We start from the raw sequence: 15,003 nt of genomic DNA on the forward strand, positions 1-15,003 counted from the left end.
TCAATTGGTACTTTTGTTAATACCTTTATCTTGTGTGCTTGAAAGTATATGCGGAGCTTAAATGATGCATAAACTAATGCTAAGATTAACTTTTCAATCTTTGAGTAATTCTTCTCGGCAGTATTAAAAGTTTTGCTAATGTAATAAATGGGTTTCTCCACTCCTGCGTCTACTCGCAATAACACACACTTAATGCATGCGACGTCGTCGCAAGATAGATCAATAATTCTTCTCCTGATTCTGCTTTTTGTAAAATAGTTGTATTCATAAGATGTTCTTTGATTCCTTGAAAAGCTTTTTCACATTCATCAGTCCATTTAAATTTCGCACCCTTCTTGAGTATATCGAAAAAATATTTGCATTTGTCTGATGATCGCGAAATGAATCTCCCCAGCGAAGCTAGAAGCCCATTCAACTTCTGTACATCTTTTATTGTTGCTGGTGTTGGCATGTCACGAACTGCTTGCACTTTTTCTGGATCAACCTGTATTCCTTCCTTTGATACAATGTAGCCTAAAAATTTTCCCGATGCAACTCCAATAGTACACTTCTCAGGATTCAATTTAATGTTATACTGCCGCATTTGTTCAAAAATCTCCCTCAGGTCTTGTACATGGTCTTTAGCTTCTTTACTCTTTACTAACATGTCATCCACGTATACTTCTAATGTTTTGTGTATCCATTTTGCGAACACCTTCTCTACCATTCTTTGGTATGTCGCTCCCGCATTTCGCAAACCAAATGGCATTTTCGTGTAACAATATAAACCTCTAGGGGCAAAGAAAGCAGTATGTTCTTGATCTTCTTCAGCGAGAGGGATTTGGTTATACCCTTTGTACCATCTAAAGATGATACCCTATCATTTCCCGCTGCGGATTCCACCATTTGAGGAATATCTGGTAACGGAAAACTATCTTTGGGGCAAGCTTTGTTTAAATCAGTGAAATCTATGCAAATCCTGATTCCTTTGTTTTTCTTTGGGACAATGACCATATTCGCTATCCATTCTGGGTATTTAGCTTCTCTTATGATTCCCGCTCAAGCATTTTCTGTAGTTCTTCTTCTATTTGGGAATGGTAAGTTGTTGCAATTTTTCTTATTCTCTGTTTAAATGGTCTCACATTTTTGTTAATCTCCAACTTGTGGCATGCAATTGATGGATCTATTCCCGGTATCTCATCCATGCTTCCTGCGAAAACATCTTTATATTCTCGCAACAAGTTAACAGTTCTTTCTTCTTCTTCCATCCATTTTGGTTCCAATTCTCAATATTAGAGGTTCTCTATAGTCCCAACGTTTATTTTTTGTTGGTTCTGCGGCAGTGTAACTGGGTTTAGGTTCTCCCATTGGTGTTGGTTCTTTTATTGTTTTCATAGGTCCTTCTCCTTCTTCCGAAATTTCGCTGGGTATTCCTTTGCCTTCTTTTGCCCTTATCATATATACTCTAAATTCTTCTTCTTTCTTTGCTTCCTTTGCCAACTTTCTGCGAAATTGTTTCTTTTTTGCTTGTCCTTCATAATGCTTTACTTCAATTTGATGACATAATTTCGCATTCTCAACATCTCCTCTGATTTCACCTATTCCATTTGGTGTGGGGAATTTAATACATTGATGCAACGTTGATACCACAGCTTTTATCGCATGTATCCATGGTCTTCCTAATAACATATTATATGGCGATTCCATATCCACCACGCACAGTTACATGTGTTTCGATTTCTCCAAGTGGAATTCGTACCACTATTCTCCTTTAGGTTTTGTTGTGGATTTTCCAAAGCCGTGAACAAAATATGTTGAACTGGACATTTCTTCATCTTTAAATCCCATTCCCCGGAATGCGTGATAAAATATTATATCCACTGAACTTCCTGTATCGATTAAAGTTCTGTTCAATATCCATTCTCCTTGGATTTTGTTGTTGTCTCCTTCTCTTTTCGCGTAATAGGCACTGTGATAACCAATGGAGATGTGTGGTTCAAATTTTCTTTTGGTATTTCTGCCGCCATGAATGTAATTTTTTGCTTTTCCCAATCTTTCAAGGGTGATGTCTTTTCTACCGCCATAACTTCCTTCCTTCAAAATTTCGTTTATGTATTCTTCCTTTGATGTTTTCATGGAATTCATTAACATCGTTTTTGTTATCATATTACACTCCAATCTTTTGTCATCTTCATTAATTCTATTCATCTTTCTTTAACTGATTCACTGATTTATTTAATCACTTTGTTGATTTGAATATTCTCAACAATAATCTTCGACTTTCGATCTTCAATCCCTGTTTCTAGCGCCATTATGTAGTTGCAGGAAATCCTACACTACACCCCTCATATGATTTCATTATTAATCAACTCATTTTTAGGTTTACACTCTTAATTTTATTGATCAACCTTTGAATGTTCTTACAAGAAAAGATAAAGAAATCAAGAATGATCTCTGCTCTAGGCTTTCTCTCTCCTATTTACTTGTTTCTTACTCAAAAAAGATCTCTCCCTCTCTTTACAACTCGAACGACTATTTATAAGGAAATACATAGTGGATGACAGCTAATCTGTCCTTTATTTTCGGGTATGGTCTGCGACATTCTCGCAACCTTACAAATATTAATTTCGCAAGTTCTCTAATTTTCGCAGGACTATCACATCTTTCTCGTGATCTTTAGTGACGTCATTTATTATATTCTTCCTAAAATTGTTCTGCGACACTATTGTATTGTGTTGTTAATAATTTCGCTGAAATATTGTCGTTGCGAGATTCTGATCCTACAAACATTCTTTGGAGTATTTGGGACATATTATTATAGCTGAAGGAGTGTCTGCAGACCCTAACAAAATTTCTTGTATGCAACAATGGCCAACTCCTACAACTATTAAGGAACTCAGAGGATTTCTTGGTCTTACTGGATATTATAGGAACTTTGCAAGAGGATATGGAGCCATTAGTAAACCATTAACTGATTTACTCAAGAAGAATTCATTCATCTGGAATCAAGAAGATACTACTGCATTCAATAAACTTAAGGAAGCAATGACTCAAACCCCAATATTAGCTCTACCAGATTTTACTAAAAAAATTTTGGTTGAGAGTGATGCCAGTGATGCTTGCATTGGAGCTGTTTTACTTCAAGAAAATAAACCAATTGCTTATTTCAGCAAACCTTTGGGCCCAAGAGCTCAGGAATTGTCCACTTATGAGAAGGAGTTTTTAGCAATTGTCATGGAAGTACAAAGATGGAGGTATTATTTACAGGATAAGAAATTCATAATCAAGACTGATCATCAAAGCATTCAGTACTTTCTCAATCATAAGATAACCACCGCTCTTCAACAAAAATGGCTCATTAAACTATTTGGCTTTAATTATGATATCCAGTACAAGAAGGGGTCTGACAATGTAGTGGTTGATGCTCTTTCCAGAATTCCATCTCCTCCTGCACACTGCAATTCCTTGTCACTCTCTACCCCAGCATGGATGCATGAAGTGTTACTAAGCTATGAAACTGATTCTAAAGCCCAGCAGCTCACCTCCCAATTACTACTCCAGCCAGACTCCGCTCCCCACTTTACCATTCTTGAACTCATTTTGAGATATAAAACTAGAATCTATCTTGGTTCTGGTCATGACATAAGGACAAAAGTTTTGGCCTCTTTACATGCCTCCAATGTAGGTGGCCATTCAGGCATCCAGGCTACTTATGTGAGAGCCAAACAACATTTCTATTAGACGGGAATGAAGAAGGATGTCCTACTTTTTGTGTCCCACTGTGATATATGTAAAATAAATAAGAGTGATTCAACCACTCATGCTGGTCTTCTCCAACCTCTTCCTGTTCCAGATCACTCTTGGCAGCACATTGCTATGGATTTTATTGAGGGACTCCTTATCAGTGACAAGAAGAGTGTGATTTTGGTCATTGTGGATAGACTCACCAAGTATCCACATTTCATTGCTTAAAACACCCTTATACAGCTGCATATGTGGCCAAGGCATTTCTTAATCAGGTATTCAAACTTCATGGGTTACCATCTTCAATTATATCTGACAGAGATAAGGTGTTTACAAGCAATTTTTGGCAAGACTTATTCAAGGCTCTAGGCACTAGCTTGAACTTAAGCACAACTTATCACCCACAAACAGATGGCCAAACTGAGAGGGTCAATGCTTGCTTAGAAAACTATTTGAGATGCATCACTGGTCACAAACCTAGCCAATGGAGTCACTGGCTTGCACTTGCTGAATTGTGGTATAACACCAGTTTCCACAGAGGCTTAAGAATGTCCCCTTTTCAAGCTCTCTATGGCTATGTACCACCTCATATGGCATTCCCATCTTCCGCCACCACCTCTGTAGCAGCTGTTGAAACTTATCTTAAAGAGAGAGATGCCATGCTGGACATACTTAAGGAGTCACTCCACAGAGCTCAAGAAAGGATGAAGTTGTATGCAGACACCACTAGAGTTGAAAGAACCTTCAATATGGGTGATCTAGTGTACCTTAAACTGCAACCTTACAGGCAGGCATCTGTTGCAGTTAGAAGAATTTTTAAACTCTCTGCAAAATACTATGGACCATTTCTTGTATTGCAGAAAATTGACCAAGTATCTTACAAGCTGGAGTTACCTTCTCATTCACGCATACACCCAGTATTCCATGTCTCTCAACTGAAGAAACACATTGGTGCTCAGATTATTCCTTCTCCTACTCTGCCAGTGGTGGATCTTCATGGTGATATAATTATGATTCCTGAAAAGGTGTTGCAACATAGGACTATACTGATTGGCAACAAACTGACATGACAGGTACTAATCCAGTGTACCAATTCATCACCAGAGAATGAGACATGGGAGGACATCACCAATATCAGAATACAGTACCCAAGATTCATCCTGAGGACAAGGATGCTTCTCATGGGGAGGCAATGTTGCATACTTAAGCTATAACGGCTAGAACTAGGCTTCCCCTATCCAATTGTCGACTGCCTTAATACAATCAGTCATGTCCATTTGATTGTCGTCACGAGTCATTCATCCATTGTGTCTCTCTAGGGTTCGGGATTGGTTAAATGTTGTAAGAAAACCCTTATCTGTTTTATGAGATATTAATGAACTAAGTATTGGCTGCGCTGTTTACAGCCAGATTGGCCTGAATCTTTGATTTAGGAATTGCTAAATTCATTTCTTCCATCATTTTTATCATCTCTTGTTGTTAATTTGTTGTAAGTATACAACACCTTCGTTGAGGGAAATAACCTTGATAATCTCTCCAGAAATACGTTGGTTTGGAAGCTTAAGATCTTTGATCATGAACATTCATCCAAATCTAAGGATGTTGCGTTCAAAGCACAAAAGGACACTAAATTACTTGATAAAAGTAAGAAAGTGTATATCTCTGAACACGATCACTCTGAGACTGATTCATCGGATGAAGATCTTGACAAATCGGTCTCGATGATCACAAGACAGTTTAGGGATTTTCTGTTGAAGAGAAGTAAACGGTTCTCCAGAGATAAGCCTAAAGCATCAGTAAAACCTCATAATCTTGTTCCTCCTAAAAATAGGGATATTGATGAAACTGATGACGAGGATATGCCTCAGTGCTTTAAGTGTAAGGGATTTGGTCATTTTGCATACGAGTTCCCAAATCGTAGAAAATACACTGGGAACAAAGGTCTTGCTGCAACTCTTGATGAAATGTCTGACAACTATGATTCTAATGAAGACGAGAAATCAAGTGTTGCACTTCTTGGTGAAAATATTAATTTTTATAATTGTAGCAATACATACATCAATCTTGATATTCTTTCAGAAGAAAATCCAACTAATCTGGAAGAAAAAATTGACCCATTCTTTGGAAACTCTGTTTGTAATGTTTCAGGTTCCACTATGTGTCTAGCTGCATGCACATCTCTGAAGCCTTATTTTTATCCTAGATTGACGTGCTCGTATTGTTCTCTAAAGGGTCATGAACTTTCAAAGTGTTACAAGTACAAACACCAATTGAGGCACGTCAACAAACTTCAACGAAGAGCAAATCAATTAGCAAATAAGCTTAAACTTGCTCAGAAGACCGCTGAGGTATGTAGGATTTTATCTTCGTCTAAGAAGTTAGTTTCCAAGGATAAACCAAGACCATTAGAGAAGAAAGTATGGTCGAGTCGTTTTGATAGACAGAGGTCTGTGGATTCCTCTCATGAGGAATATGGTGGACAAATTGTTGTTCACCGCAATGCAACTTAAATGTGTTGTTGTTGAAAATCTTGTCGCATGTGCCTGATCAAAAGAGACAATGATTTTGTACCTCTCAGGCTTTAGGATTTTTTTTTTCTTCTTTTCTTAGTTTTTGTTCTTCCCTGTCTATCAACAAAAGAAAGGGTTATTTTCGATAAGTCTACTCTCTCTAGGGTTCAGAGTTGTGCGTACACAAACCTGTTAAAAGGTTGCGTAATCCTACATTATTTTTTCCTTCTTTGTAACCTCCTTTTTATCTCAAGACTACTTGTTGAGCTTAAATTGTGATTTCCTCTCACAAACCCATACATTTATGGATATTCCAAGCATGATGTCTTCTGATGGAAAAGATGTTAATATGATTGTTAAGCCATCAATAATGAAGGAAAAAGAAAAATCTCCATTATCTCCTACCTTGAAAAGAAAGAGAAGGAATGTGAGGAAGCCAAGAGTCGTTCCTTCAAACTCTCAGAAGTTTTCTGATGTTCTTGAAGTGTTGAATGATATGCGAAAGGAGATTCAACAAATAAAGGCTTTTGTGATTAAGACTCATGAAATTTAGAAGGCCCTGGTTCGACATCATCAGCCAAGAAGATTTATTGATATAAACTCCTACCTTAATGAAACTTATGTTCCAATGGTCGTTGACGACAAGGAGTTCGGGGACGATAAAGAATTTTTCAAAGGTCTTATTTCCTAGTAAATCTTCTATTTTTCTTGTTTTGTTTAGAAGAATAACTAGAGTTTGGAATACCCATTATTGTGATTACACATAGCTATGTCCAACGTTTTCATCTTCATGTGTTTTAGATTTATTTGTTTAAATTATAAATTGTTTGGAAGATGATTTTCGCGGTATTAATATTTATGGTTTTATATATTGCAAATTGTTATGGGATATGTGTGTTTACGTCTGTGAACTATGGTTGTCCCATACCTTGTCAAAAGTAAAGTCTTTCGTAAGTCAATATGCATGTATTGATAAAAGAAAGGATGGACTTTTGACAAATACAAAAGTTAAGCCTATTATGTTAATTATTGATGGAAGATAGGTTAAAATCTTTTGTTTACAAATATTATGTCTATTGTATGTCATCGTGCAAATGGTGATGGAAAACAGAATGAGTCCTTGCTTATTACACGGTATTAGGTCGATCTCCGATCCACAATTTTTGTGTATATATTGTGTTGTTCCATAAGGTATCTTATGTTGATCTCTATTGACTGAGTTATTGTTTTGGCTTAGTTGTTGCGCCGTGAGGTACTTTATGTCGATCATATCCAACTAAATTAATCATCTTGTTTGGTTATTTAGTTGTTTATCCATAAGTTTTATTATGTCGAGCATGACCAATTAAATTGATTACTTTTTGTGATTAGTTTGGTAGTGTATTCCGATTAGATTAATTATGGGTTCTCTAGTGGTTAATCTAATTGAGTATTTTTAAGTCTCCATAAGTTCACTTATGTTAAACATTTCCAGTTAAGTTAATCATGAATTTGATGCGTGTCATTAATGCAACAAATTAATAAATATATTTCCCACTAATTAACTGGTAATATAGCGGTAGTAAGAGATCGTTCCCACAGAGAGCTGTGTAATTGATATGTTATTTGATCAGCAAGATAAAGTAAATAACAAAGGGGGGGTTTGGTTGTGAGATAAATAGAAAGACAATAAAGAAAAGATATGATTAAGGAATCCTTCGCTGTTACCAAGCGTTAACAGGATTAGAATACTTATCTATTGTTCGTAAGAACCATTCATCACCAACCGTAGAATGACAGCTAGATCAGTGTTATTCTCAAAACTCCTTTTATCACTGGATACGGAAGTTCTCGCCTACCAGATTCTATCCAACGAACCACCAAGTAGTAGATCACTCAAGGTGTAATCCAATCGAACGCCTTAAGCTTTGTGAATTTAGGTTGATCCCAGTAGTTAAACTCTTAGATCAAGGTTTACTTGCTGGTGTTGTCTTCACACACGATTGCTCCACATAATCCATCTGTAAGGTCTCGCGATTTCTTCTTGTGTAGAGAGTTAATCGACGATTACTTATCTCATAACTTCCACTAGCAATAGAACAATCAATAGACTAATCTGGTTGCGCACCCAAACCAATCTAATAATCACTCATAAACCCTCGATATAGTAAAGACAAACGATGATGATAAAAACTCTCAATAGGTTTGTATTATTAATAAAGATTCACGCTTAGAACATTGAATTCATCCTTAATCAACAAAGGATTTAGCTACTCATATTACAGAGAAGATGAAGAATGGTGGTTTCCCCCTAAAGGGGTAAACCCTAGGTTTTGATGTAGAACTTTTGATATGAGATTCGATGCTATTTTTACGTAACCTAATACCTTTTTATAGGTTTACATTGCTTGGTCTCCAAGTATTTAGTTAGGTTTAGGAACCCGACGTGCCCTTAGGCCTTCCAAGGTGTGAATACACGTTTCCCATTTGATAAGTTGGCGTACCCAGTCCGCAAACTTCAGATTCCAGAAAATATTTTTGGAAATAAGTCTGCGAACTCGGTTTGCAAACCCAGTTCGCAGACTTCACTGTCTTCGATATTCAATGAAAACTGTTTTGGCCACAACTTCTTCATCCGAACTCGGAATGACCTCATTATTTTTTGAATTCTTTTTATATTTCAATTCTCTTCAAGATGATGATGAGAAATCCTAAATTTGAATGAGTTAAGATCGGTATTTGGCCTGTGTCTTGATTTTGAGCGTTTTGCTCCTTTTCGTCGCACTTCTTCCACTTCTCTTGGACTTGGGCGCTTGGATACTTGGGATACTTCTCTTCTTAGATATTTTCAGCACTTTGTAGCTCCTTTTTTGATGATTCACCTAATAGAGACAAATAAGAGAAAACAATGGTAATAATACGAATACATGCAAGAATAATAGCTAAAACAAGTATGAAATGGACACTAAAATCATATGAATTATGCACTTATCAGAATTCTCTTGTGGTTAATTTAATTGAGTATTTTGGATTCAAATTCATACTTGTATGTGATTTGTTATGTCCAAAGAAACCCTTCTTTTCTTTCAAAATTAAGGTCGCTCTTGTTGTTCTTTCGAGAATGACATATTATGGGGGAGAGTTCTTAATTGAACTTGTGGTTAATTGCCAAATCTTTGTGGGGAGTGCGGCTATGGAATATTATAGGGGTTATCTTGTATCTTTAAACTCCTTGATGAATGCATTTAGCTTCGGCTTTATGATTGCATCTAAATAAGTTGATACATGATTTATTTTGGTCATGAAATATCTCTTTCGGAAATTTCATTAGGATCCCGTTCTTGTACCTTTGCCAATTTTATTGACAAAAAGGGGTATAATTAATATGTAGTTCACACTACAAACACATATGGTTTTCGGATCATTATGTAAGGGGGAGTGGTTTTCATGTGAGATGGAGTATTGACTAAGGGGGAGTGATACATATCACCATAGTATTGTTGTTGAAGTTGTGATACAATTGAACTTTGACGATGTATAATGATATTATGACACTGTATAACAATAATCGAGAATTATGTTTTCTCATTGTTATAGCTACGGATTTTCAACAACGATGATGCTGAACTTACAACCTTTGGGATCATTGGAGTACTTGGATGTGACGAAGATTTCGAGTAATGTTGAAGATTAGACATGTGGAATAGGATCTACAAAAGTTAATTTATTTATTTTTTGTATTCCATATGTATTAATAGTTTTGTCACTAAAATTGACAAAGGGGGAGACTGTTAGAGCATTGCTCGGTCAAACTCGCATGCATTGGTATCTCAAGCATGCTTGTCAATGTTAGTGATCAAAACTATAAGTCTTGATTTCTAGCCTACTATAGCTAAGGTCTCGGACTAGGATAGAAAGTGTAGTTGATCTCAAGAACTCCATGGCAATCATCATACAAGACGAATGACTACTCAAGGAACTAGTGGATCTTCATCGACTAAAAGGTATGTGGAGACTTGAACTTATCTATCACTCAAAAGTCTATCTACTCTATCTCCTATTCTTGAGACAAAAGTCGTTTTGCTATATGGACTTTGATTATACACATTTGGTATTTCGAGCCGAGTTTATCTCGCCTATCTATTTCTCGAAATATGTGTTGGTAAGCTTTCGCTTTAGACAAATTCATCTTTACCTAGTGACGAAAGTCATGTTGTGTTTCAATCACTTTGAAAATTGCTCTGACGAAAAATGGTTTGTGAATAACAATTATATAACGTCCTCTGAAAATGTTTCAATGATTGAAATGAGAGTTTAGATTATAAAACCATTGGTGGATATAAGCATTGTTGTGGAAACACATATATGTATAAGTCCTTATTCCTTGAACTGAAGTTAGCGAACTTTGTTGATCAAGAGAACCGGAACAAGAGTCGTGAACCCAGTCCGCGAACTGGCGGAAGTTCTCGACCCGAGAATATCTGCTGGAGTTTAAGAACTCCTTCGGGAAATTAAGTCGGCGAACTAAGTTTGCGAACTTGAGTTGGTTATATCTAAAGACGATTGTTCTTGAACTCATGTTTATATAAATAAAGGAATGCTTTTGCAAACCGTGGCTATAAAGTTCATGAACCGATTCGAGCGAATCAAATCGTTTTTGCTTCGATTGTGTTTGTGTAGTTACATAAGATTTCCTTGCAATTGAACAACTCTCTAACTAGTTCATTTGAGTCATTTGAACTAGTTATGGTGAAGAAGAATATGGTTGATATGATATTGCTCATATCGCTAGCCATTTGGTTAATTATTTTCGAACCAAAAAATGTACATGTTTGGGTACGGTTACATAAGCCTAGAAACGTGCATTTCATTTGTGTGTAACAAGCTAAGTTTTCGATCTAACGGTTGAGAAATATTAGCTTGAATCTAATCAGGTTTTCATCTAGCGGTGAATATTGAATGCTTTGTTACTAAGCTAACATTGATTGCAAACCCTGATTTGAAAGACTATATAAGGGAGAACTCTAGCAACTGGGAAACGTAATCCCCACACCTTCCGTGTGATACTAGTTGTGTTAGATAGAGTCGATTCTCCTTTAAACTTTGATTTCTTCTCTAAACCAGGTTAACGACTTAAAGACTTCATTGGGATTGTGAAGCCAGACCGATACTACTTTCTCGTAGTTGTGTAATCTTATCTTGCTATTTATATCGTACGAGTACAATCTTAAGGATTGGCTTGCGATTGATATCTCCGATAGGCAAGATAAAAAGTAGTCACAAACATCTTCGTCTCATCATTTGTGATTCCAAAATATCTTCTTTCGCCGCGTCGATTAAGATTATTGTGAGGTGATTGATAATACTAGGTTGTTCTCAGGGAATATAAGTCCGGGTTATCAATTGGTTCCTGTTTACCTTGATTTATCAAAAGACGGAACAAAACTCGTAGGTATATTCGTGGGAGACATATTTATCTATTACCGTAGATTTTTCGGTGTGATACATATTTATTTATTAAAGTCTTCGACTTTGGGTCGTAGCAACTCTTAGTTGTGGGTGAGATCAGCTAAGGGAATCAAGTGCGTAGTATCCTGCTGGGATCAGAGACGTAGGAGCATAACTGTACCTTGGAGTAGTGTGAGATTGATTGGGGTTCAACTACAGTCCATACCGAAGTTAGTTTGAATTAGACTAGTTTTTGTAGCGGCTTAATACAGTGTGTGTTCAATGTGGACTAGGTCCCGAGGTTTTTCAGCATTTACGGTTTCCTCGTTAACAAAATTCTGGTGTCTGTGTTATTTCTTTTCCGCATTATATTTTGTTATATAATTGAAATATCACAGGTTGTGCGTTGTTCAATCAATTAGAATATCCAACCTTTTGGTTGTTGATTTAAATTGATTGGCACTTGGATATTGGTCTTTGGTACCATCCACGTTATCTCTCTAGTATTTGATAAAGACTCGCAGGTTTCTATTTGCTTGAGTATATATCAAATCGAGAGATTGAGATATAAACTCTTTGATATACTTTTTATCTATTACCATAGAATTTTCTATGTGATACAAATTTGTTTATTAAAGTCTTCGACTTTGGGTCGTAGCAACTCTTAGTTGTGGGTGAGATAAGCTAAGGGAATCAAGTATGTAGTATCCTGCTGGGATCAGAGATGTAGGAGCATAATTGTATCTTGGATCAGTGTGAGATTGATTGGGGTTCAACTACAGTCCAGACCGAAGTTAGTTTGAAGTAGGCTAGTGTCTGTAGCGGCTTAATACAGTGTGTGTTCAATCTAGACTAGGTCCCGGGGTTTTTCTGCATTTGCGGTTTTCTCGTTAACAAAATTCTGGTGTCTGTGTTATTTCTTTTCCGCATTATATTTTGTTATATAATTGAAATATCACAGGTTGTGCGTTGTTCAATCAATTAGAATATCCGACCTTTTGGTTGTTGATTTAAATTGATTGACACTTGGATATTGGTCTTTGGTACCATCCAAATTATCTCTCTAGTATTTGATAAAGACTCGCAGGTTTCTATCTGCTTGAGTATATATCAAATCAAGAGATTGAGATATAAATTATTTGATATACTTTTTATCTAGATTGAGTCTGACTGTCTAGTTGATTCTCTAGAAAGTATATTGGAGTTTGTCCATACAGATTGCTAAGCAAAATATTGGGTGTGGTTGTTGTACCCCCGCTTTTTCACACCTCCACTTGTTTCATTCATTTAGATTTTGAGATATAGAATCTGGTACTGTGTGTGTTGATTAAAATGTGAATCCAGGCCTTGTATAATTCATAGAATGCCTTGTATGTTTCAGGCAGAATGGCGCATTTGTTGTCCTTTTTTTTAAGGCTCAGTTGAAAATTTTGATCAATATAGATATACATGTACAATATAATCAGACACGTAAATCTGGAAGTGTTTGGAATCCTAGTCTTAGTACGAGGAGATTCAGGTTCGATTCACCGTAGCCTCATTTTTTTTTCAAAGTCAATTTTTCATTTTACAACCCTTGTAAAGGTTGTGAATATTGATCAGAAAAAAAGCACAAATATACCAATATTGAGAAGCCGTAAGGATGGTTGATGACTTGTACTAACACACAATAGGCTTGGGTTCGAATATCTCAAAGAACATTTTTAAAAAACAATTTTTTTTTATCTTCGACAACCCTTATGCGTGTTGTTATACAGTTATTCACTACCTTTAAGATATGAGTTGTAAAGTCTAAAGGTGGTCACTTCTCTCTGCAACCCTTTTCACACAAAAAGTTGTGGTTTTTAATTCTCGTCACTACTCTTTGGACCTCTTTGGTCCTAAGAGTTGGACGGTTTTTACTTTGACAACTTTTTCATTGAAAAAAGTTGTAAAACATGCTATCTTTTACGACTTTAAAATTACGAGTTGTCAATCTACAGTTGTAGATTACTATTTTTCCCGTAGTGAATTGCCATTGAAAATCTATAGTACTCCCTCCGTTTCAAAAAGACAGTCCGTTTTGACTTTGTCAAGATATTAAGGAGACCATAGTAGTTTACATGCCTACCCTTAATTACTTGCCTAATTTATTTCGATAAAAATGTTAGTAATAAAAACTACCTAAAATTGTTATGAGATTGTAAATAGGAAATAAGAAAGAAGAAAACTAAAACATATCGGATTTATGAAAACAATATCAATTTGTATACTTATGGAGTATAATCTTTAGAAGGAATTTAATTTGGAACCATATATTTGTTTCCTTAGTTATACAAATTTCGTTAATATTTTATACTTATGAATATAAAAAACTTAAGTGTATGTTAGAGAGTTCATTGGAAAAATATAACTATAAACACAAGCTGGACACATTTTTGAAACAAACCAAAATGGAATAGAGGACGGTCTTTTTGAAATAGAGGGAGTACTTGATAAGCACCACCTAATCCAGTTCCTCCATGTAGTACCAAACCCAAATCTTACCATGGTAATCAAGACAACTCCAACTAACACTATCAAAGGCTTTTTTCTAAGTCCACCTTCAAAATCAAACCCGGTTTGCCTTCTCTCTCTTGAATTTATCAGCTCTGAAGCAATTAAGATCTCGTATGTTATCTGCCTATTATCCACAAATGCTCCCTGAAACTCTGAAATTATACAAGGAATTACTAACTTCAACCTATCTGCCAACAATTTTGATATTATTTGATATACACCCCCTATCAAGCTAATAGGCCTGAAATTAGTCATAGAAGTAGATCCCTCACACTTAGGTATGAAAATAATATTTGTGCAGTTCAGCCTCCAATCAATGTTACCAGTTTGCTCGAATTCCTTCATCACCGCCATTAACTCTGCTTTGATCACATCCCATACAGCTTTGAAAAACTCCATTTTATAACCATAAGGTCTAGGCGACTTGTTTCTACCAAAACCCCATATTAATTTCTTCACTCCATCCTCCTAAATTGGTTTCTCCATCCCAATACTCTGTTGAACACTAATTCTTGGCAATTCAAGACCATCAAAAGTAGGTCTTCCATGAACCTTTTCACTAAAACCTTCTTCTTAAAATTTCCTTGCTTCGTCATTAATTATGTCCTTGTCATGACTCATAACACCATCCACAAGTAAAGAATTTATGAAATTGACCCTTTGATTGTAAGATGCATTTTTATGGAAAAACCTTGAATTCCTTTCCCCATCTGCAATCTAAAGACCTTTGGATCTTAAAAACCATTTCCTTGTTAAATTCAGAGAGGCTTGATTATGCTTGATTTTTGTTACCTTCCTAGCTGCA

The 15,003-nt window shown here is 36.0% G+C and overlaps 1 protein-coding gene across 1 annotated transcript; it reads right to left on the bottom strand.

Moving 5' to 3' along the window:
* Window positions 1-14,035: 14,035 nt before the first annotated feature.
* LOC113351936 lies at window positions 14,036-14,597 on the bottom strand. The gene is made up of 2 exons (XM_026595840.1): window positions 14,187-14,597; window positions 14,036-14,065 (listed from the first exon to the last, which is right to left on the bottom strand). Exons 1-2 carry the CDS (start codon window positions 14,595-14,597, stop codon window positions 14,036-14,038), a joined length of 441 nt encoding a protein of 146 aa, XP_026451625.1.
* Window positions 14,598-15,003: the final 406 nt, after the last annotated feature.

Source organism: Papaver somniferum, chromosome 2 (genome assembly GCF_003573695.1).
Source record: "Papaver somniferum cultivar HN1 chromosome 2, ASM357369v1, whole genome shotgun sequence".
Lineage (NCBI taxonomy): Eukaryota > Viridiplantae > Streptophyta > Magnoliopsida > Ranunculales > Papaveraceae > Papaver > Papaver somniferum.